This window comes from Bombus fervidus, chromosome 5, assembly GCF_041682495.2.
Source record: "Bombus fervidus isolate BK054 chromosome 5, iyBomFerv1, whole genome shotgun sequence".
Taxonomy (NCBI): Eukaryota; Metazoa; Arthropoda; class Insecta; order Hymenoptera; family Apidae; genus Bombus; species Bombus fervidus.
Window position 1 is genome coordinate 12557141 of NC_091521.1, and position 23708 is coordinate 12580848.

The 23708-nt window shown below is 34.8% G+C and overlaps 1 protein-coding gene across 45 annotated transcripts in view; it reads right to left on the reverse strand.

Annotated features, from left to right (window-relative positions):
- The window catches only part of Para (sodium voltage-gated channel paralytic), a 69550-nt gene that overhangs the window by 14250 nt on the left and 31592 nt on the right, over positions 1–23708 (reverse strand). For 2 of the 45 annotated variants that reach the window (XM_072003311.1, XM_072003338.1), the window contains 19 exons: positions 20928–21019; positions 20005–20217; positions 19425–19485; positions 19024–19333; positions 18470–18751; positions 16313–16369; positions 13947–14378; positions 13363–13456; positions 13191–13259; positions 10983–11233; positions 10639–10812; positions 10071–10421; positions 8856–9090; positions 6687–6818; positions 6029–6158; positions 5778–5902; positions 5142–5404; positions 4846–5019; positions 1335–1457 (listed from right to left, as the gene is read on the reverse strand). In XM_072003311.1, the coding sequence (XP_071859412.1) occupies positions 1335–1457; positions 4846–5019; positions 5142–5404; positions 5778–5902; positions 6029–6158; positions 6687–6818; positions 8856–9090; positions 10071–10421; positions 10639–10812; positions 10983–11233; positions 13191–13259; positions 13363–13456; positions 13947–14378; positions 16313–16369; positions 18470–18751; positions 19024–19333; positions 19425–19485; positions 20005–20217; positions 20928–21019 (3568 nt within the window). Of the gene's footprint in view, positions 1–1334; positions 1458–3905; positions 4029–4845; positions 5020–5141; positions 5405–5777; positions 5903–6024; positions 6162–6686; positions 6819–8855; positions 9091–10070; positions 10422–10638; positions 10813–10982; positions 11258–13190; positions 13260–13362; positions 13457–13946; positions 14379–16312; positions 16370–18469; positions 18752–19023; positions 19334–19424; positions 19486–20004; positions 20218–20927; positions 21020–23708 lie in introns of those variants that run through there. The other 43 variants (XM_072003312.1, XM_072003335.1, XM_072003340.1 and 40 more) reach the window with 35 other exon arrangements.

Here is a 23708-nt window from a genome sequence, read left to right on the forward strand (position 1 = left end):
TGATGTTTGAAATATCTACAAAGTATTAGTCGTATCGTTTAAAGATATACAAATTAGTTTTACAAACTAGAACAGGGAAGACGCGAGAATGTCTTGGAAATCGTTAATCGTTCTCGCTATTTTGTAGAAATTATATAAATAGGGTGTTGTCTCGAATTTACGAGAAGAGTTCGTCGATCCAAAATTTACGAACAGCAGCGTACGTGTGTCTCTAAGGTGCATATCTCGCGAGAATTATTCAATAAAGAACGAGTCTACGTGCCGTTCAAACATTCGCAGTTTTAAGCTCAAGTGCATTCGCGATCGCCCTACTTATGTTCACGTGCAAAAGGAATCGAGTCTTCGACACGGCGAGACCGAAGAGTTGTTTCGTTAATTTTTCGAATAACTAACAACAAAGTAAGTAACTATATTTTAATGCAACAAAACTAAACAAAATATTCCGTGTCATATGAAACTCAAATCGGCCTCTTTGTCGATTCTCGCCATGAAAGAAAAACGGTGCCGCCGTTAAACTGATTTTCTTTCTATTTTTTTTTTTTTTTTTTTTTTTATACATACTCATTTATTATTTTATTTCTTATTTTTATTATCATTATTATTTCATAAATGCGATCTTTAATTTTCTTCTAATTATCTTCGATAATTTTCTTGAACTACTGATATTGATAATTCTATTAGAACGGCTAATAATTTTATTCGTTCGAGATAATTCGACGGCACCGAGAGAATTCAAATTGAAAATCTGGACGAATCGAAAATTGTCAACAAAGTTGGGCATTGTTTAATCGACGTAAGTCATAGCGTTAATTACCTAATGTTAATACTTTCGAAGAACGAATCTACAAAATCTGGAAGCCACTTTCGTTGTTACTTAACATTGCTATCGGACGTGCAATTTGTTCAATTATTATTTAGTATTCTTATCGCAAATAACTTCGAATAGTAAATATAGCAAGTCGAACATTCTCAGACAAGAGTCTCGCTATACTCTGCTTTTGATTTGACAGATTTTAACCATATAGTTTTATCTTTGTTATTTGCTAATTATTTCTTGCGACATTACGCTGCAATAATCCAACATATTAAACAACAATTACCAAGTACTTTCTTCGCAAGAAATTTCTAATTAGATTACTCGTTTGTCATAGTAGAGATATTATTTCGTCTAAAACTATCGTTATATCAAAATTATCCTATGATAATCGCGATATTTCTAACGACATATGCCCAACTCGGAAGCTCGATTCGCCCGCTAAAGAGAATGATCGATTCGGTCGGGAACATAATAAGAAAGTAATCGGCAAGGTCTGCTGAGACTGTGGGCTACATACCCGCATTCCCTGCATTCTAGACATCGCCCTGAGTGGCCTTAGGGCCCTTAGGGTCCTCATTGTTTTGAAGGCTTGGATCCCGCCAGCGCCACAGAGCGACGCTACGAAGTTAATGAGTGACACCTGCGAGCGAGAAACGAGAGCGGATCACAGCAACAGGTAGACAGGCTACTCGCGATACGAATTCATCATCATAATCATAATCATAATCATAATCATAATCATAATCATCATCATCATTATCATTATCATAATCAATAATCATTTCCAAACTTTCAAATACTAGAAAAATTTTAAGAGATAGGTAGAAACGGAAGAATAGAGAAAGAGAAGAAAATAGATAGCTAAAGAAAGGGTTAGGAGGAAGTAGAGGTTGTTGGTTGACCGTCGACGCGTCAATTCGTGTTTTGTATGGTTTTAGTTTCATGTCTTATTTTTCGTTTTTTTTTTTTTTTGTTTTGTTCTGTTTTTTTTTTCTGATCTCTCGATTTCCCGTCGATGGATCGAGGAGTCCATTGAAGCGGATCAAAGTAACACAGGAGTCCGTCCCATCTGTGGAAATCGTTCCATTTAAATAGTGTATGATACACATCGTAGATACAACAAATATCCAGAGCAGGGGGATGAAGACATTGAGAGAAACCAGATATGGCACACGTAGCGGTTCACAGTGAACAGAGAATGGACGTCGTGTCACCCCTGTTTCCGTACAATCCTTCGCTAAAAGGATGCTTTTTAATGCGTTATTTCCTTTATGTTTAGTAATATGTTTAGTGGCTGTGAAAGGGAATTTTAAGAATTCGCTAAGCGCTTCTTACGATTCTAGGAATTTCGAAGAAATTAAAATGTATACGATAAGCTAATTTCTTTTAAGTTACGTAAATGTTCATTCATCTGGAAGACGCGATTGTACGCATACAGGCGAGAACGACCGACAATGCAGAGAGCAATGAATGAATTGATGAGAGATATTTTCGGTTGCGAGCATGATAATCGGCTTCGTCCTGAAACAGATGAAAAGGTTCGTCATACCGGCAGTAACGACGCGCTAGGTACCAATTTGATCGTTAAGAAGAGTCTTGCAATTAGAAAAGTACTTTGCATTTTGTTTCGATAGTTTGATAAAATTATTAATTGACGTAGATGTAGAAGGTTCTTCTTCTTCCTAACAAAGCACGAATTAAAAAGCGAAACAACTTGTTCTTGCTACATACTTTCGTATTATCGATAGATACTCTAATAATAATATTCTACGTAATTTTTTAAATACGATCGTTTTTTCAGATTTGTGGGTGAAAAATTATATTCATAATGAGAATTCATATTATTTTTTCATTGTAACATCAATTAAACTGGTACCATAGTGCGTTGTAACGTTGAAAAATCAAAATCCTGATGACCAAATTCCAAAATTACACGCGCATAATATGTTATGTAGTACACACGCGTACATGAACACACAAGGAAGATTGTACATTACACACAAAGCAATATAATATGTATATGTATATAATGTATATATATATATAGTTTATATGTATAGATACACTGTACTTTGCACAACGATCACTGTGCTAAAAAAGACTGTTTAGGAAAGGCGTACATCGGCAGTAGCTAGTACGACAAAAACTCCAATATCAGTGCAGACACCAAGTAGAGACACCAGTGTACCTCTGCACACCGGAAAGCACACCACAGAGTACAAGGCTACGATCACTGTAGCGATCATGTCCTCTCTCGTCATTTTTCCCTCGGTTTTTACTTATTGTTCCCTTCTTTCTTTCTAATCGCTTTTTTTCAGTTTTCTTTTTTTGTCCTATCGACTCATTAAAAAACCAAAACCTCGGAACAAACGTGACGGATTACAGATGAAAAAACTAATGTTTAAAAATACTACCATTAGATATTCATCTCTTTAAAAAGGTTTATAAATTTTGAGAAAGTACGAAGACATTATTATTTGAATAATACTACGAGGATTAATGATTAATAGTAATATTATTAATTCTTTAGTTATTACTATTACGTTGAGCTGTTAAAAGAAGTATGTAACTTCTTTATCGAGTTTCTCCATAGATTTATATTTCTATTGGTAAAATTCAGATACATGTTTTAAACAATTTTTATAAATCAAACGTATACACTAACGAAGGGTGAACTTATTACTTGATTCAATAGTAACGAATTATGTATAAGAGAAAATTGTCTAATTATAAAAGGAGCACTACTTACTCTTATAATATTATTTAAATAACAATGTCTCTTATTCAAATTAGAATTCTCCAAAAATACCATAGAAAGTTCCTTGATACTGTCACAAAGATTAATTTCTTTTAAACACCGAAAATTAAACAGGAAAAGTAAATTAACAAGCTCAAAACTTGCAACAGAGTTGCATTTAAATTCCACAAGAAATACTCTGCACGCTATACTTCAGTTTCATAAAATGATAAAATAATAATCCGTCAGATTTGCACGATCATACAAAGGTCGTCGTATCACCGGATGAGGCTGCTCTTTCTCGGTTTTTTTTTTTTTTTGTTTTTCGCTTCTTGTCGACCGATGACTTACTCTCATGCCCTCCCATCGTGACACGGCTCGTAAAGGCCTCAAGGCCCTCAGTGTTCTCATGGAACGGAAGGCCGGGATGTCGGCGGCGCCTGCCCAGATGGCGCCCAAGTTGATCAGTGAGAGCTATCATCATCATCAAATATCGATCAGATGGAACGTGACACATGACACATGAGATATACGTTATTATACGTAGACGAGTTTGTATTACAGTAATCCACCACGAGGGAGTTTCCATGCTGAGCTCTTCCGCTTTGTGAACTGACTTTTCGGGTGGTTGGGAGGAGGAGAAGAAGAAAAAGGTGGAGGGCACACTTTCGTCATTCAGAGAAACTTGAAGATGGGGAACTTTTGTTTCTTTTTTGTTTTTTTGGAACAAGTTTACAAAATCATTGATTCGTGGAAAAGATCTCAAGCGTTGCATGCTTTTAAAGAAAGTTTCTTTCAGAGTTTCTGTTCTCTTGTGTTTAAAGACTCCTCATCCTCTCTCTAAACATTTTGATATTTTTGTCTTATACAAAGTTGCTAAGACGACTGTTCAAGGTATATGGTATGCAAGGTATGGACTTTGTATAAGAGATTTTTCTATGGATTTTATTGTAAGCTTGTTTCTGGTTGGGGAACGTAAACGAAGTTCAGCTGTGATATGAACTAAATTATTAAATAGATTAGAGACATTTTATAAAAATATGAATTATAAAAGTATTTCCTTTTTGCGTTAAAAATAGAAATTAGAGAGACTATTTTTTGGAGATAATCTAATATAACATCCTTCATGTGAGTAATCGTTATCTTATTAACTTATTTTATAAAAAATCTGAATAGAAATTATTAGACTTTTTTCTTATCCTTATTTTTTCTTGAACGAGAGATTACGCACATTTAGATCATAAAACTACATGAGATATATAAGAGAATTGACTGAATAAATATGACTTACCATGACAATGATGAAATCAAGCCAGCACCAAGCGTTCGTGAAGTACTTTTTGAAGCCGAGAGCCAACCATTTGATTAACATTTCGAGGAAGAAAATCACAGTAAATATTCGGTCCATGTAGTATAAGATATCTTGCAGAATGGGTCGTTGTTGAAGATGCACATCTTCCAAGGCCTGAACATCGCACAACGTAATTTCAATTATAATTCATATATCTTTAAAATTCACAAAGTAAAAGAATACATCAGATGATAATAAAACAATAAATAAGAATGGAATGTATGAAATGTACTTACGAGAGCCATACTACTCAAAAGGATCATCAAAATGACGGCAGTCTCAAAATACTTGTTCTCAATTAGTTGGAAGGTCTTCAGTCTCAAGTTGGCCCAACCCTGCCAAAATGGAGCGTCATCGTCACCAGCTAAGAACGGGAATTTCTTGTAACAATTTTCTGGACAACAGTCAGCCGGATAGTCGGATTCGATGGGATCTTCGTCTGCTTGGATAATTGCATCCCCTAGGACGCCTTCTCCCTCCTCTCCCTCTTCTCCAAGATCTTGGAAACATAATATTTCGTTTTAACGAGAACAATAATTATCATAATAATTATTACAATTAATGAAATATTTGCCAGGTTGGTAAATGAGTATGTATTTATTTACAGAATTATTAATTACTAGACTGTGAATGTCTATGCGTTTATGAAGAATTTAAAAACATACAAATGCACAGAATGCACATAATATGTGAAGATATATGAAACATTCAAAATATACTCCAAATATACAGTATAATATAATGAAATAAGTATTCTGTTTACTCAGTTGTGTTGATAAAAATATGAATTTGCATAAACATCGAATTAATAATAACTAATTATCTGTACTTAGTATATTTTTTTTTTTTTTTAGAACATTTCAATATCTTACCTTCTTCTTGTTCCAGGTCTTCTTTACTCGCATCCTTCTTTTCTTCACCATCCAACGAGTCCATACTTCCTTTATGACTTTCGTCCTTGAACGCTCTATTCTTGTGGCTGCCATATGATTTATTACTGCACAAAGGGTACCAGAAAAAAAAGAAAGAAGAGACAAACACGTATGTAATCAACTCGATTTTCCACCGAAAGAATTATCTTCAACAATAACTGACAATAACGAAAATCTAAAAATAAATTCACCTGATGGTATCATCCTCGTTCTGATTAATATAATCGTTGTCCAGCCTGTAGTCACGATGGTTTATCGAATTTCCTATAACTTTGCTGTTGTTCATGCACAGTTTACCCTTCTTCAATTTATTCTTTAGATCTCCTTTGAAAAAAGAAATATTGTCTCACTTAATTATCAACAACATAGTAAATACTATTCACAATAAACTTAACTCTTTCTCATTGAAGGCTGAATCATTTTTATTAGGATGATCGAACACTTTATTTCTCAGGGTAAAACGAACAGAAAACAAAATGAAAAGCTTTTCGTTCTCAAAGGATGCGATCAGTCCTTCTTCTAATAAATTAGAAGATTTTGATTTATAAAAAATAGTATAATAATATATCCTATTCTGTATTTTCTATTGTGTCGTATACATTGGTATATCATGTTGTAATTGCAGATGTTCTCCAACAGAATTTATGCGATCACCTAATAGTTTGATAGAATATTAATACGTAAATGTAACTTTCAATTATAAAATAATAAACATGAAATATCTGTATGAGTCAAAATTGATCCAGCCTTCACCCTGCGGGGGTTTAACACTTGAAAAATTCAGCAGAATCGAAGAAAAATGCTCGATGACTCGATCGAGGAAATATTCGTTTTCCTCGACACGCTTACCATGGATGGTAAATTCCATTCCATCTCCGATAGCAACTTCGAGTTGGTTTATCTCCTTGGCACTCTTTTTATCTCTATACGCATCCAGCTCGCCATCTGCAAGATCTAGGTCCCCATCGCGATCAATTCCATCTGCACAGTCATATAAAATCTCTAACCCGCCCTTATCAAAATCATTTCGTCAAAAAATATTTATCTGTATCGGACAGAGTAACTGACGTGATTTTCATCGAGTAACCAATTCGTAAACTATGAAATCGTCGATTTTCTACCGTTGTTCCGAAAATATTTAAGAAGAAGAAAAGAAAAAAAAAATAGAAAAAATATCGTACTCTATCTTGATCTTTCTTTTTTTTTTTTTTTTCTGAATAGAATTTTTGTTTCATCGTTTTTGTTCATGCAATATTCTTGTGTCTAGCCTCGTTACGACGCTGTACTAATTGTATGATACTATAATTAAATGACGGTGTACAAGTGTGACTAATTTTAATACGCGATACATGATGGATTATATTGTAGTTTAATTGTTAGTATTTAATATTAGGTCAGAATCGAAGAAGGTATAATTGTCTTTTTCTTTTCCTTTGTTGCAAAATATTAATAATAAGCAGAAGTTGTAAAACAGAAGAAAATACAACACTCTTTTGCTTGAAAACATAATGCAAAAATTTACGAGCAATTAATTTACGTAAATTGTAATAGAATTTTGATTTGTTACGTTCGTTGTTACATTATACGATTACTGTTATCGTTAGGATTAGTGTTATATACAGGGTGTCGTAAAATAAAGTCACATAAAATGATTATCGAATAGTAAAGTCGTATAGAGTTTACATTTTCCTTTCAATACCATTGAAAATATAATCTCCAGTTTTGTAATAGTATAACATTTAAAATAATATTACCACGCGTTATTAGTAATTTAATATTGTCATTTGATATTCTTGCAATATTGGTAGAAAAATTTCTTTACTTACGTGTAAGAAGTTTGATAATACACAGAAACAAGTTCGATAATAAAAGAAATAACATTTTACAGGTAAAGCCACTTTTGAGACGTAAGAGTGTAAAACGATGGAAGGAAAATTGACATAATCTATAATTTGTCGATTTAAAAACTATGCAACTACTATTAGTTGATGAATTATTATGTAAAAAGAGATCAGATCATGTATAAAGTATAGCAATTAAACGATTCATATATGTGTTTATTAATCAACTTATTAATTATTGATTATCATATACGAATGGTAGAGTTTGGTTCATACGCATTAATTTTTATAATTCATACGTTGTATTGTCTATGAACTCCTCTTTTTTTCTATATTTTTTGCCACTAATGAATATTTAGTGAAAATTATTTTGAGACACCCAGTATATAAATAAGATATAATTCGAGCCCATTTCTGGATCTCAATAATATTCATTGCATATTTGCGATTAATCTAGATTTTTTAGCACACAATCTCTGAAAATCAGATCAATCCAAATGTATCGCGCGATGCTGCAAAATCTACACTCGATCTTATTCGATAATTTCGAAGCGATGATTGATTTTATCGGGAGACGAGACGTTTACTTTCTCCAACGTGAAAATAATAGGCAAAGCAACGTATAACTGCCAGGCTAATCAGCGAAGCAAAAATTAATCTATCCTATTCCTGTCCTCTTTATTCTCTCTCCCTTTCTCTCCCTTTTTCTCTCTCTCTCTCTCTCTCTCCCCCTTTCTCTCTGTCATTTTTAATTCGTGGAAGAAACGTAGAAAAATAGCGAACCGATTGAAAACTCTGCGTTAAAAAGATAAAAGAAAAGAAGAGGATCACCAGTCAACGTACTCTGTCGTACAAATTAGAAAAAAAAAAAAAAAAAAAAGGAAGAAAAGATTGTAATAATTAAAAAGCACGAAATCTAAAAGAGATCAATAAAATATTAAAAAGAAAAGAATTGATCTCGCTAACTATTTTCGCGCTGTTTTCCTTCTTTTTTCGTAATTTTCCATTTTAATAAAAGAACATTTCTTTTTGTCCATTTCGTCGACTGGCAGCGAAATGAAAGAACTTAAAGAAATAAAATGGTTGTTCTTCTTTCGTTTAAAGTGAAAAGCAGAACTGAAAAACAGTGCCACGAACTACACAGCGCACACAGCAAGCGATCTGATTGGATATAAACCTTCTTTCCAACTGTTGGACGGTCCCTCACCTGGCGCCTGATCGGATATCTGATTGGTGAGTTTGGCTCGCATCATTTTAGCAAGATAAAGGACATTTCGCTTGATCCACTTAATAAATCGTGCTATTCGATCGATCGCCTCCGCGATCTTGTTCGTATCGTTGTCCGCGGTCGGCGCCGATAGATTCGACGAACCGAAGTTGCTCAGCAACAAAGCCAAGAAGAGATTCAGCACCTGTTCGTTTGCACATCAAACAATTTTCATTTCGTCTCGGGCTCGCGTGTTGCTTCTATCTTTAGATGATAAGGAAGACCATTGGTCTAGTTGGTATGATGTTTTAAGAAAGGAAGTGGCAGCTAAGCTTTTAAGGGTTTAATCTTTAGGATTGACCGTGTTAAAATAGGAAAATTGAAGGGTCGTTCTTTGATAAAGCAAGTAGGATTCTATTTACGGAATTCTAAATTAAATGTATTGGAAAATAATATTGAAAGAATAATGTTAAATTTAAGAAATTATACAGGAGTTTGATCTTGGTAAAGAATGTAGGATCCTCTTGCAAAGGATGTTGGTTGGATGTTGGAAAATATGTACATGCTCTTTATGAAAGAAGCGAGGGATTCTTTGAGAATGGATATGTAACTTAATTTTTCAGAGATGAAATGTTAAATTCGAAACATCAAATAACTGGAAGAATCTAATCTTTTGATAAGGATAATGTGTTGAACAGAGATAGAATTGAATTTCTAGAACATATTTTGAAAATGTATGTATGTTGAATTGAAAAAATTGAAAAAAGAAAAAAGAGAAAAAGGTGAAGAATATTGTAAGGTAGGCGAATAATGATTTAAAAGATCTAGTTTGCTAGGACACTAATATGAACAACTAATGACTTTTCTTAAAGATGAGATTTTAGATCTGCTTGAAAAAATACATTGTCGTTGCCGATTCTTTGTTAGTACATTTTTTTTCCTCAGTCTTCAGTTTTTTCAGTTCAACATACTTTGTAAGATTAAGCCTGAAACTAGAAATTCGTCAACAATTACAAATGTTACAAATTATCACTGAAAATAAGCTTCCATGTAATTTATTAGACCTTTGTTTAAGAATTAACAAGAAGAAAATAAAAGAATATTAGACAAACCTTGTGAAGAGTAATTTAATAATTGAAAGTAATTTGGTATCGGTTAATCGTAAGGCTCGTTAAATATACTTACAACCAGATTACCGATGACAACAGTAGCCAGAAAGAATGGTATGCAAGAGACGTCGCCCACAAGCATACAATCCCACATAGACTCGATCCATTCTCCACAGAGTACGCGAAACACGATCATGAACGAATGCATAAAATCGGTGAAATTCCATCTCGGTAGATCTCCATCGGGGAACCGATCAACGTTGTCCGTATAGTTCTTCCCAAACAATTGCATACCCATGACGGCGAAAATGAAGATAATGATACATAACACGAACGTCAGGTTACCCAGCGCTCCTACTGTTCTGCCCATGATGGAAATTAGCAGATTCAACGTAGGCCACGACTTCGCCAGTTTGAACACTCTTAACTGGAAATAGAATGATTATTTAATACTTTTTATTATAATTTGTTAAATGAAAGTGAAAAGAAAAATATAATAGATTCTTTATTGTTCTTATTATCCACATTATACAATATATTATTTGTCTTTTTCTTTATCTATCTAAAAATAGATCCTTGGTAATTTCAGGATATTTTATATCGAAATTGGTTTACAAATAATACAAATACATGAAATAACTTACCAATCTGAACGATCGCAATACGGAGAGACCTTGGACACCTTCTAATCCCAATTCCAGAAGCGAAAGAGCGACGATGATGAAGTCGAAAATATTCCATCCTTCTTGAAAGTAATATTTCGGACTCATTGCTATGAGTTTCAGCGTTGCCTCGATACCGAATGTTGCCGTGAAGAACTACAAATATAAAAAAGAATAATATTATAAGTGGACAACGATATTATTTATTTAAAGGAACAAGAATAAAATAATCTTTTCAAAATTATAAAACATCTAAATAGGTACTTTATAAATGAATAAAAATTTTCTTACACATAGGATATATATTTAAAATCCATGTTACTTACGTAGTTTCCTGTCTTGAGCACTTTTTCCATATCCTTGTCCATATCGTGATGATCGAGCGCCATGAACAATGTATTGACGACGATACAAAGGGTGATGAACAACTCTACGAATGGATCGAACACCACAAGAGACACGTATTTTTGAAACTCAAGCCACAACCAGCAACAATCCCACACGCAGAAGATATCGATGCAACGTAGCACCGCGGCCAACAATTTGTCCTTAAACTTTGGCCCTTCTTCATCGTCGTCTGTCGGAAAGTAATAGGTCGAAACTGTAACGCGTGTTAGTAATTTTGTCTGGCACCACTCTTTTTGGGGAAAGAGGTTTTCTCGTTCATTTTCAAGCTTGCATAGTCTTTTATTATACATTCCTTTTGTTTTCTTTATATATTCTTTTTAGCTCATTAGACCACAGATTATCAAATACGAGAAACAGGCAGGTGTGTTTATATATCATAGCAAAAACGGAACCAAAAACCAAAGGAAAAGAACAAAATTCAGAATACAGGAACACTACAAACCTTTCCTGAAAGCAAAGAAAAAGAGAAGAGAAACTAAAAATGGTGCGCATTCAAAGCGTTTTACGTGAATGTGCAGGCAGCAAGAACACGCGCAGCCCAAAAGCTGTGTGCAAGAGTGTTGTAAACAGAAAAATCGAAGCGGCCAAGTGGATAATATAAAAGTGCTGCATGAGTCGCTATGCGGAAGAAAGGGATGAGAACAAGTTCAAATAAAATTCTTGGACGTTCAAAGTGCAATTAATGCTCAGTTGGTGGAATATAGTATTGGTAGAATGGAATAAATTGAATTTTAAGAAATTAGGATAAAAGAAACGTGCTATATACAATTTTCAAAAGACCTACTCAAATCCACAAACGTAATCTCCTCTTTAAAATAAGGATGATCGTTCGAAAATTCAATCTTCTCTTTAAAATATCTTCCCAAATATTAAATCTCTTTTTTTTTTTTGCAATAATTTTAATAAAAACCTCATTCAACTATTGGTGGATAAAAAGCATAAAAAAACGCGAACACCGTTAACTATACACAGGAATAAAATCTCAATTACAATAAACAATAATTACAAATAACAAGAATAAAAGAACCTGGAGGAAAGAATTGAACGTGATAAAAACAATCGATCTGATTGGATTCTTTTAGACGTTGCTATATTGGCTTTTGCAACAACCTAAGGTCAATGTGCGATAATGCTGCTTGGTGTTCTCGCTAGTAATGTCACTTTAGAAGCGCTAATCGCATTTTCTAGAGCACTGAGTGTCGATGATACGGCGAATGATAGTAATCATCGCTCGATGAAGCTTTCTGATTCTACATTCTTCATTGTGCAACGCAGGTAAACGCGGTGGTGCCCTCGAAGCGAGTGCCTTCGCGAAAAAATACTATGGTAAAATTAAAGTTTCGCTGCAGTGTACGTCGGTGATCAGACGAGGAGCTGAGGCGAAATCCAGGCACGAAGCGACCAGGACCGTGTAGCTGCAGCGAGGATGTTTAATCTGTGTCGTATACATCAGGAAACAAACTCTGTTTCCCCAAAAGAAACTATCACAAATTGTTCTCATCTATATTCGTTTCTTTCTTTTTCTCGTTTTTCTGTTTCATTTATCCATCCAAGTGTTCGAGGGCTTACGCACTGCAATTATTTCGATGAATTTATTTATTACGATTTAGAAGATTATTCGTATCGTGTATCTATGAGTTCTATCTTTTATGTTTCTTGTATTTTTTCTTTGTTTTCTTTTTCCTTTAAATTTTTGTAAGACAATAATAAAAATGGAACTTATTAGGACCAACGGGAATTATACCATGCACTGTAATACACATTGGTATCAATACAATAACCAATAATGAATAAAATAAAAACAATTCGTTGGTTATCTCGATATAAGAGAGTCTGGACGTAATTATAAATTGAAATTAAATAATAGAAAAAAAAGAGAGATACAGATAGATGTATATAACGTATATAACGTATGTAGGAGTCGGTCTACTATGTACAAGGCGCTCAGACAAAAATCTTCAGCACTGAATATCAATGGAGAAAAACTGTACAAGAGTCTTAACAACGGTGTACATCAAAATGACAGGATGCTCATCACACAAGAGATACACATCTGTGATAAAGGGTGATAGAAAACTGTAAGAAAAAAGAGTAACGTGAGCGAAGGAGCTGAAACTCGACATTACCTCCTTGCTCCGGTGTTCTGCTCTGTCGACCCGCGGCCTGTTCTATGATATCGTTCAGCACCATCACGTCTGCAAAAAAACGACACATTATGTTTTCTCCAGAGAAAAGTTGTTTATCGAATATGCAAAATAATTATTGCTAAATTATTGTCTTTTTCTTAAATAAATTTACCTTTCATATCAACTACGGCATGTTGTTGTGAAGGCTCTATAAACGGATTGTCTTGTTGCTTTGCCTTGCCCATAGGATCTTCTAGATCACCCTCCTGAACATAAAATGAAATCTTTATTCCTTCGTCAGAATTTTTCCGTAATATGTAATCAATTAGAAAATCTATTCGACAAGTTTACTTAAGGATGTTCAGCTTTAAGGAAAAAGAAGACGGATATTACTATTCGAAGTTTGTAAAACACAGAGACAAATAAATATTAGTACAACGATGAATGAACAAATAGAATAAGGAAATGAAGATAAATAGCAAATGAACTAAAACTAAAACCTTCTAAATTATATTTACTAAATTAACGAAGCCTTATTCCGTAATTGGATAAAATATTCATTCTCTCTTATATGTATATACAGCAACATAAAATAACATAGAAATAAAGAAAGCATTTTATTCGTGTATACCGTCAAACACCATCACCTAAACACAGCTCATAGACAAAAACCCCTTAATCTACCCTGAAATAAACGACTCCATCCTATTCCACCATTTCAAATTAATACAAGCCCCCCAAAAATCGCCTACTCACGTAATGGTACTTCTGATTAGAATCCGTGAAATGGCCATTCACGGATGGTGGCCTGACAGATCTGATTCTCAGCTGGCTCTCCTTCGTCATCGGTTTCCCCGCGTTTGCTATTCCACCGATCAAATCACCATGGGACGTGTACGAAAGCCGTGATGCGTGCGACGTGTACGACGAGTGCCTGGACCCAAGATTCGCGTAGTAGACAGGCACGACGATCGTGCCATTCTCCTCGGACATTGGCGTGACCGCGTTCGAGTCGTCCGCGTATGGCAGGTGTTCCTGGGCGTCGAGGAACGTCGATAGGACCAACGGCTTCCGGTCGCCTCCTGGCGGTCCGACGAAACGGCCCCGGCCATTTCTGATCGTGAACTGATGGCTACCGCGGCTGCTTCGACGGAGATTGAACGGTGAGCCAGGCAGACTAAGACTCGCCTGAAATTACAACAAAGCGGACCACCGCTTTTCTCTCTCACCGTTCTCGAGTTTCTCTCGAAAAGCGTGGACGTCAAGGGACACACGTTTAAGGGAGCAGGGCGGGTTCCTCCTCGTTCTTTTTCCCCGTAACATTAACCCTTTGCGGCCAGGCGTCGCCGTAATTTGGGCATTAAAAATTTGTCTTCAAAGTCGGATGTCTTCGCAGTGGCCGCATTCAAAATTTCTCTCTGCACTTACTATTTGTAATTATGTAATTTCAAGGCTCATGGATCTGTCTTTGGGTTTAGAGACTACTGTTCAAGAAGAAGAAGAAGAATATGTCTTCAATATCGAATAGATGTTGATTACTATTAAAGATAAATATTTATTGTCTTGATAGTAATTGTCTTGAAATATTTATTTGATAGCATCGCTAGAAAAGTACGCCGACCGCAAAGGGTTAACCCTTTCGAACTTTGTGAACGCCTATATGCGTCGAACAGAGTCCATTCTCTAATACTTGCATCTGTGCATTCGAAATGGAAGAAATTCCATTGGTTTATAAAGCGTTTAATGCGAGTTTGAGAAAGTTTGTGATCATTTTCGTTGGACAAATATATGCACAGTAATTTAAATCTTCTTTGCAATAATCGCAAGGTTGAATTGTTCTCTTTCATAACTTGATAGATTTACATATGTTGTAATTGGTAGTTGCATCGTTCGTGGTGCACTTTTGTTGCTATACATATTATGTAGAAAAATTTAATAATAATCGTTGATTTTTATATTTATTGCTCAAGTAATTCTACGCAATACGTATGCAGGATATCTTGAGAAAATCAGGTTTTCTTTTAATACTGCATATCACTATGTGAAAATCAGCTTACTTTTTCATTATTTTTCACAGTCTCCATAAAAATACCAAAAACTTATTCAGGCTACCAAGACACTCTGAGACATTCTGTCGACGTTTAACGTGTGGTATAAAAAACAATCTGTACCGAAAGGGTTAAAAATCCACTCTCCTACGGGGACTCGTCGACGAGTCTTCGGAGGATCTATGAAATGAAAATGGTCGCACGAAAGCCGGTAACCATTTTTTGTCTGAGTCTTAATCCCTACAACGAACGTTGAAGTTATGATCACCATGTTGAGATTAGGGTCGAAGCTCAATGCCTTCATGGAGAGACAAATCCTATCTAGTAATTCTGACATTGCTAATTTTATTCTTACGAGCTTAAAGGCTACGTGAAGCTCAACATAGTATTTCAGTGATGAAGTTCATGAATTGATATGTGGTCGTTTCGATGGTTCTAAAGATTGAGACAGCTTGTTAGAGAAATTCGTAACAAAGAATGTTTGAGATTCTAAAGATTTTAAATCGAACCGTTCTGTATAAGAATATATTAATTCTCCAGTTGCATTTGTCGAGTGAAATCAATCCTGGACCTGCTCAAGTCCTACTCTTTTCATAAAATAAAAATTTATGTTTATAAAATATGAACATAATTTAATTAAAATATTTTTAATGAAGTTAACTATTAATAAGAGTATTCTATTTTACAAATAAGTATCTAATTTAATTAAGAGATTGTACTTTGAATAAACCAATAACCATTGCATTTTCCTTTTTTAAAAATACCATTTAAGAAATTTCCAACATTTTTAATTTCGTTCAGATCGACTTCACGGTAATGAATGCAAATAAAAAAAGGAAATATATTTGTCACATAGAATGTTGCACTAGTGGTCCATCGAATCTTCAAGCATTCTTGAATGACAGTAATAATGGTCCTCTAATGGCAAATTTGGCGGTTTGATAAAAATCGTTCCGAACGCGTGAAACCTTCGACGATCGAATGGTGTATCGACATGAAGTTTCGGATCATGGATCCTGTACAACTATTTAGTACGTACGGTCGGCGGTGACAGACACGTCGTGACACACATACCTTCCGCAGGCTTTCCTGGTAGGCATAAGTAAACTGGCCATTAGCGGCGCGAGAGACCTTAAGAAAAAAACAAGAAAAGATATCTCCTACCAAACGGCTCGTAACGTTGTCTAATGTGTACACCAAGGAGGCACTCGATACGGATATATATGTTTATATAAATACTTGCAAAAGCGTTACATACACAGAGAAGTGATAGAGATAGAGAGATAAAAAGATAGAGCATGATGTTAACAACTGTCGTCGCAACATATCAGGGTAAAACGATGTTGATCAAATGTCGTCGTTGTTGAAACGGATGTAAGGGAGACACGAAGATCCGCGGTATCTAAATAGTATAACTTGGCTATCATGGCTACTTTCGTGGTTTTATTTTATTGGTCCTTGCAGTTTGAGTTATTAGGGATTTCTGGGTCTAAAGCATGTTTCTTTGGAACGTGAATCTGATATCTTGATACAGAGTGTTTCTTGGTACCAATATTATCATGCCAGTATCGATATTGCTATAAATATAATAAACTATTAATACTGGTACCATAATGCCACTAATAGTAGTATTAAATAAAATAATATAAATTAATTAAATGAAATAAAATAGGATTATATTCAAGATTTTAATGAACAACAGATTCACTCTCCAGAAGTACACACTTACTCTTGGAAATCTCTAACAATTCGTGTTCACGTATTTTGATATAGAATAAAATGAAAATCAAGTATCTTACTCAACATATAATAAAATGGAAATAAAGTCTCTTACTATACATACGATGGAAATCTTATCCATCTATCAACCTTCTTAACCATTTCTCCACCAGTAACATCTTTGATTATAGAAGGGTTGAAAGCGTTAAAAGATGTTTATTGAAAACAGACCTCCATATTTTCTGTATGATTTATCAATCACATTCCTATTTGAACCGAAAATTCGTATCTCCTTTCTCTACTACACACATGCGTTACCATGCAAGACGGCACAGAATGAAACGTTACTTTACGTCGACGAACGATGATATCCTATTTGTAATTAACACGCGTCCGCGAGAAACCACATCGGTGATGATGAAACCAAAACGAATGTAACGCTGTCAAAAATCATCAAACACCATTCGAAACCAAGACAGAATCAGTGAAGAAAATTCAACGCAACGAAAAGCAAGGATTTCAATAAGCGTCCTAACGATTTACCAAATTTGATCATTACTTAACAATCGATTACAGTAATGTACGACAAGCATGCTACAGAGCGATAGACTTTTATGAAGGGGCTCGACTCGTCGCTTTCGAACGCTAACTTAAGCCTAAGTAGGACGTTTCCTCATCATAATTCATCAACCGTCCTTGTTTCTCAAGGCATTCTCCTTTCCACATCCCTAAACTGCCATCAACCACACCATGATAAATCCACCATTCCTGCTCAGTTTACCATCATCGGTTGACGAACGCTCAACAAGACGAATCTACGCCAACCCTGTCCTTCAAACGGCTTGCAATGCACCATTGTATGTACGTAAATTGATAGAACAGAGCTGTCCACATGAGGATTCTTTCATCCTGCTCCATTTGTTACAAATTATTTCAATTGCAAATATGTTTTTCCATCGTCTCTATGTAAATTTGTTACTCGATATATTTTAGGAATTTTGCAATTTTTAGATTTTGGAATTTTGAAAGTTTAGAGCTACCGAAACTTTTCGATATACGACGTGGTTAATATAACGTAATACTTGATACTTGAAAAAAAATATGTTCTTTGCACTCTCCATGCATAGTACATTCGTCTGGTAAATTTTTCTACAGTGTAAGATTTACCCCTGAATGATACTAATTTTCTGATATTCCTATCATAGTAACTTCAGTTCCGACATAGACGGTTAAGGATTACATAATCTCCTGTGGACAGGCCTGTAGACCATAAGAACAATCATCAAAACGTAGTTCTGTAACAAGTGGAAGGAATCGAACAAAAACCGTGTACTTTCGTAAGTTTTACCGACGAGTCGAGTCGAGATCGAACAGCCTCGCGTGAATCGCTCTCGTAGAAGCGAGGTCAAGGGGGACAAGTTCGATAACAGGAGGCAAAAGATAGTACATTACGTCAAAGGAGGATAAATCGATGGTACGAAAGAGGGAGACATCGGCCAGTCAGACACTTACAGCGCTGACTTTTCGTGGTTTAGTGGTGGCCGTGTGATTGTTGATCTGTTTCACTCTATGCTCGCTGACTGACTCGATCGAACGTATGCTCATCCTCTCCTTGTTGTTATCGTCGTTCCCTTTTTCCTGACCAACAAACAGTTCATAGCTATGACATGAGAAGTCTGACGGTGATTTGACGATCTGATCGGCGGCGGCCACCGCCGCAACGGCTGCCGCCTCCCGAGCCGCCGCCTGCGCCGCCAGCTTATTCTCTTTCGCTAGAGCTGCTTCCTCGGCTTCCTGTTACAATGCAAATACGTAAAATTTGTAGTTCCATCGATTTTTGTAGATTTAGGTAGATTTATTAATTAAAGTTCAGAAATTGTTCTGATAAATGAACTTACAAGAGTGAATTATTTATTTTTTGAGAACTGAATATTGATCGAGTACTTATATTAGAAAATAGAGTTAATAATTTACAAGTGTTCTTGTTAAATACTTATCATATCCCATTTTTATCTCAAAAATAAATTGTTCGCTTATAAAGTCATAGTTTTCTTAGGGATACGTACTCTTATGGCTTCTTCCTCAGCAGCTTCCTCTTCTTCAGCTTTCTTTTGCAACTCGTCGTAAGACATCGCGACAATAGCGAGGATTAAGTTAACCAGATAAAAGGAGCCGAGGAAAATGATCACGATAAAGAACAACATATGCCATGGACCGGCCGATCTAAGCACCAGTTGATACAGATTTTCCCAATAATCTTGCGTCATCAAACGAAAAGCGGAGAGTAGAGCCCAGCCAAAGGTGTCGAAACTCGTGTAACCATAATTCGGATTTTCACCGTATCCTTGTAAACACGTGTAGCCAGGAAGGCACTGCCTACATTCAACAAATTATACTCATTAAATATAGTAACGTACAATAAATGATGTACCATAACGTAGGAATTAGAGAAAAATGATTAAATTACCCTGCTCCAGATGAATTTCCACACAAAGGCATGTTTTTCGCCTCGTCCACGTACCAATTAGCTAAATGGAATAATAAACAAGATTAATTAGAGTTCATGAGCTTCACCATATGTAGAATTAATTAGGACTTTAGTTTTTATTTGGACAAAATTTCAGACGGAACGCTTCATTCGAACGACTCTGAATGGCTGAAGAAAAACTCTTTGGAGAATTATTCGTGCTTTCATGGAGCTCATTAGTAAAAAAGAAAAGTTTCACAAAACTTTGAAAACTTGCGAATATTATGCATACAATGTAAAAGGTAATTGTCAAGAAGTAAAAAGATTTCTTCAAAGAAAACGATCCAAAAATATTATATTGATAAATATTATCTCAATTATATTAAATCATCTGGTTATTATTTCAGCGTTTTAATATTATCCTCGATATCGTAGATATAATAAATTACCCAACGATCGCTAATTAAAGAAAAGCTCCGAAAATTATTATACTTCCATTGAAACACCTACCAATCTTTAACTTTCGAATCTTGTAATATATCGAACTGTGCACGAAATTTACATGAAATGAATTACGTACTTTCATTGCTAACGAATCGCTCCCAGTTTTCATCGGTGAGATTGCCCCAGGAGCCGTCCTCGGGAAAGTTCTTTATACACTTTTGCGTGAGCACCCCCATGTAAATCTGGAGGCCCATCAGCGCAAAGACGGAAAGAGAGAACATCGTCAGGATTATCACATCGCGCAGGTTCTTCACGGATTCTATCACAGCGCCGACAATGGTTTTCAGACCTGGCGAGCGAAACAAAAAAAAAAAAGGAACCAGATGGATTTGTCAGTAAATAAGCGACACTTTCGACGACGACGACGTTCAAGTGGCGGGCGTGGACGTAAACTTTCTTACGTATGTGTTCTTTTTCTTTTCTCTTTTTCTTTTTTTTTTTTTATCTTAATAAAGAATACACCGCTTTTCGTTTCAGCGTGTGGAAAGAGAGAAAAAGAGAGATGATGAACTGACTGAAAAAAACAGATGGAAGGAGCTTCTTTTTTTCTCTATTTCATTAAAAGGAGAAACATCGATGGAGGGAGACGAGGGACGAAGGAAGAGATAGGTGGCTGGCAAAAAATCATAACGGACTTTACTTTTTTGTCTTTTTGTTTTCAGTGATCAACATTGGAAAAAGTTCGAACTTTAGACGAACGTTCAATTTGATAAAAATGATCACTGAAGCGATAGTCGAGTAAAAGATGGAGAGGGCTGGCGAGCAAAAAAATGTGGCATACGAAATGGTATTATATGAAGGCATAGGGTAGCATTTTGATAAAGGATAGAGTTTGAAATAGAGAGATTTGATATTATTAACAGAGAATAGGCGTTGTCGGTGATGATGCGAGAGAATGTGTGTGTAAACAGCGAGCCGCGGCAAAAGTGTGTCTATAAAAATGAAATAGTCTCTAATAATCTGCGACTACACCCAATTGATCTATTTCTCTAAGCATACCTGGTACAATAGCGACAGTCTTCAAGGCTCGGAGGACTCGAAATGTCCTGAGAGCGGCAAGGTTGCCTAGATCTATGCCCATCGTCACATAACTGCAATACACCCGAACATCACACACATTACAGTGATACAAACAAAAAAACAAAACGGTTTTATAGAAAAAAAAACAGAGATAGAGAAAGAGAGAGAGAGAGAGAGAGAGAGAGAAAGAGAGAGAGAGAGAGAGAAAGAATCAAAGAGAATAAGTAAAAAAGTTAAATATAATACTCAAACGATTACTCGCTACCAGATTTTTCTATTGCCTACCAAAAAACGTCTGCTTTGAAAACTGCTTGTATAATAATAATAATAATAATAATAAAAATAAAGGTATATATATAAAATATATACGTTAATATATATTTTATATATATTTTACAGGTAGCTATTACTGCATGCACTCGATGTTGCTCGATATGCCACGGTATCACGGGAATGTAATTGCAAATCACGTTCTTCTCCTCCTCTATTTTACTGTCGTTACTTTTCTCTTTTGTTCTCTTGTTACAGTGATGGTAATAGTAATAATAATAATAATAATAATGATGATAATAATAATAATAATAATAGTAGTAGTAGTAGTAGTAGTAGTAGTAATAGTAGTAGTAATAGTAGTAGTAGTAGTAGTAATAATGACAGGATTAAATTCTAGTTTAATTAATGTGAATGGAGCATGAGAGTGATATCGTTCTCGTGATGCCGAGTCGCAAACGGATACTCGTTAATGTTGTAAGATACACGTAATTTGTCCATCTATCAACAATTACGTAATATATATGTATATGTTATATAATACGATGTATATATATGTATATATACACACACACATATATATAATAATAATAATAATAATGTACTAAATCTACGACAATTAATAATAAATGGATTCGATCGAATCGACGTTTATATATACATATATATGTGTATATATAATATACACACATATATATATATATAGTATAGATATAATTACGCTATTCTAATCAACAATTACGATGATAATAAATAAATAAATAAATTAATCAATAAATACTCTGATTGTGGTAACTAGACATAATAATAATAATTATTATTATAATGATGATAATGTAATAATAAAAAATCTCTAATCCCTATCTAAGTAAACTAATTCATGTATATTACCATTATCTATTATATGTAATATTATATGTATTCGATGTAATTGTGTAACAATACGTGTTAGTACATAATATCGTATAATATATGTATATATCATGTATATGTAGGTATATACATATAATATATTTTGTATGTAATATATTGTATATAAGTACGTGTGTGTAAGTGTGATAAAAGAAAGTTTGAAGAGTTAAGATTCATCTCGCTACACAAATCTGTTTCTTCTTTCTTTGTTTTGTTTCAAATAGATAGCGTTACCCAAGGTATCTAGCAAGTAAATATTATGTATTTTATATACATATAGGTATTGTATAGATAAATAAGATCTACGTTTAATAACCTGAACACATTCTAATCTTGTATACTAATTAGCGTTCTCGTGGGTAAACGCTTCACTGCAGCAACTCTGGTCGTACTGGCGTCGACGACGTGATTCATTCAAAATCGGTCCTGTCGACGCGGTACGGCTAAGATCATCGTCATCGTGTTATACGAATCTACCCGTGGAACTAAGGGACACAGGAAAAAAACACAAAGTGTCTCTCAGGCTGTTCGAAACGAAGCCTGCTACAAAACATTTCTACGTTGCAATATTTTTATTATTTTTATTATTATTTTCACGATATAGCTTCGGTAATCGACATAAAATATTGTTAATGGTCGATGCGAAAATATTCAGAATACGAAAAATATTTGCGATATAACGATATTTAAAATATATATGTAAAATATTTTAAATATTTTTCATAATTACACGACGATAGAAGACTGAAGAAATAATGAAAAATCTATGACTAAATCATTTATGGAAATTAGCAAGAGACATCGTTAACAATGTTAGGTAGATTCGTGAATGATTCACCGGGAAAAGCGTGAATTATACTTCGCTGTCTCCACATCGTTAAGCTTCTTTTGATTTTTCAATAATTCGATTCTAAACGTAAATTGCTTAGAATGAATTTTTTCATCGGTGAAGAAAATCAAATTTGTCTCGTAACTTACGCCGTGAACTTTTCGGAGAATCAATCGAGATTGAAGAAAGGGAAGAACTCACGCTTTCACGAGACCCAACAGATCTTACCACCGGACGACATATCGATTTCACGACTTTTCTCTTCTTCGATTCGAATTACGCGTCGATTATTACGACGCGGCCAATCTGTGCTCAATGTTTTATCCTCTTTTTCATTACGTCACAGATTCTGCTTTCGTTAAGCCTAAGTAGAATTATCCTATATCGTTCGTACTTCTTTATCGTTCTTCTCTTTTTTCTACTTTTTATTCCTTTTTGTCTGATTGAAAAGATTAAATCGAAAAAAGCAAATTATTATACAAGTATAAAAATACTTTCCTTTCTTTCGATTATCGTTGTTTCAATTGCTTGCAAAATATTAATTTCTCAAGGTAAATTAAAATTTGTACAAGTCTCGTGATATTCTCTTTCGTCACACGCTGTACTCTACCGTTTTTTTATGGTATTCTCTCTTTTCCTTCGTTTTTCTTTACATCATATTTCTCTGCCTGTATGGTCCTCTCGGTTTTCGTTCGCTCGTTCGTCTCTTTTCGTTTGTTTTTCCATTTTTCGTTCCTTTCTTTTGCTTT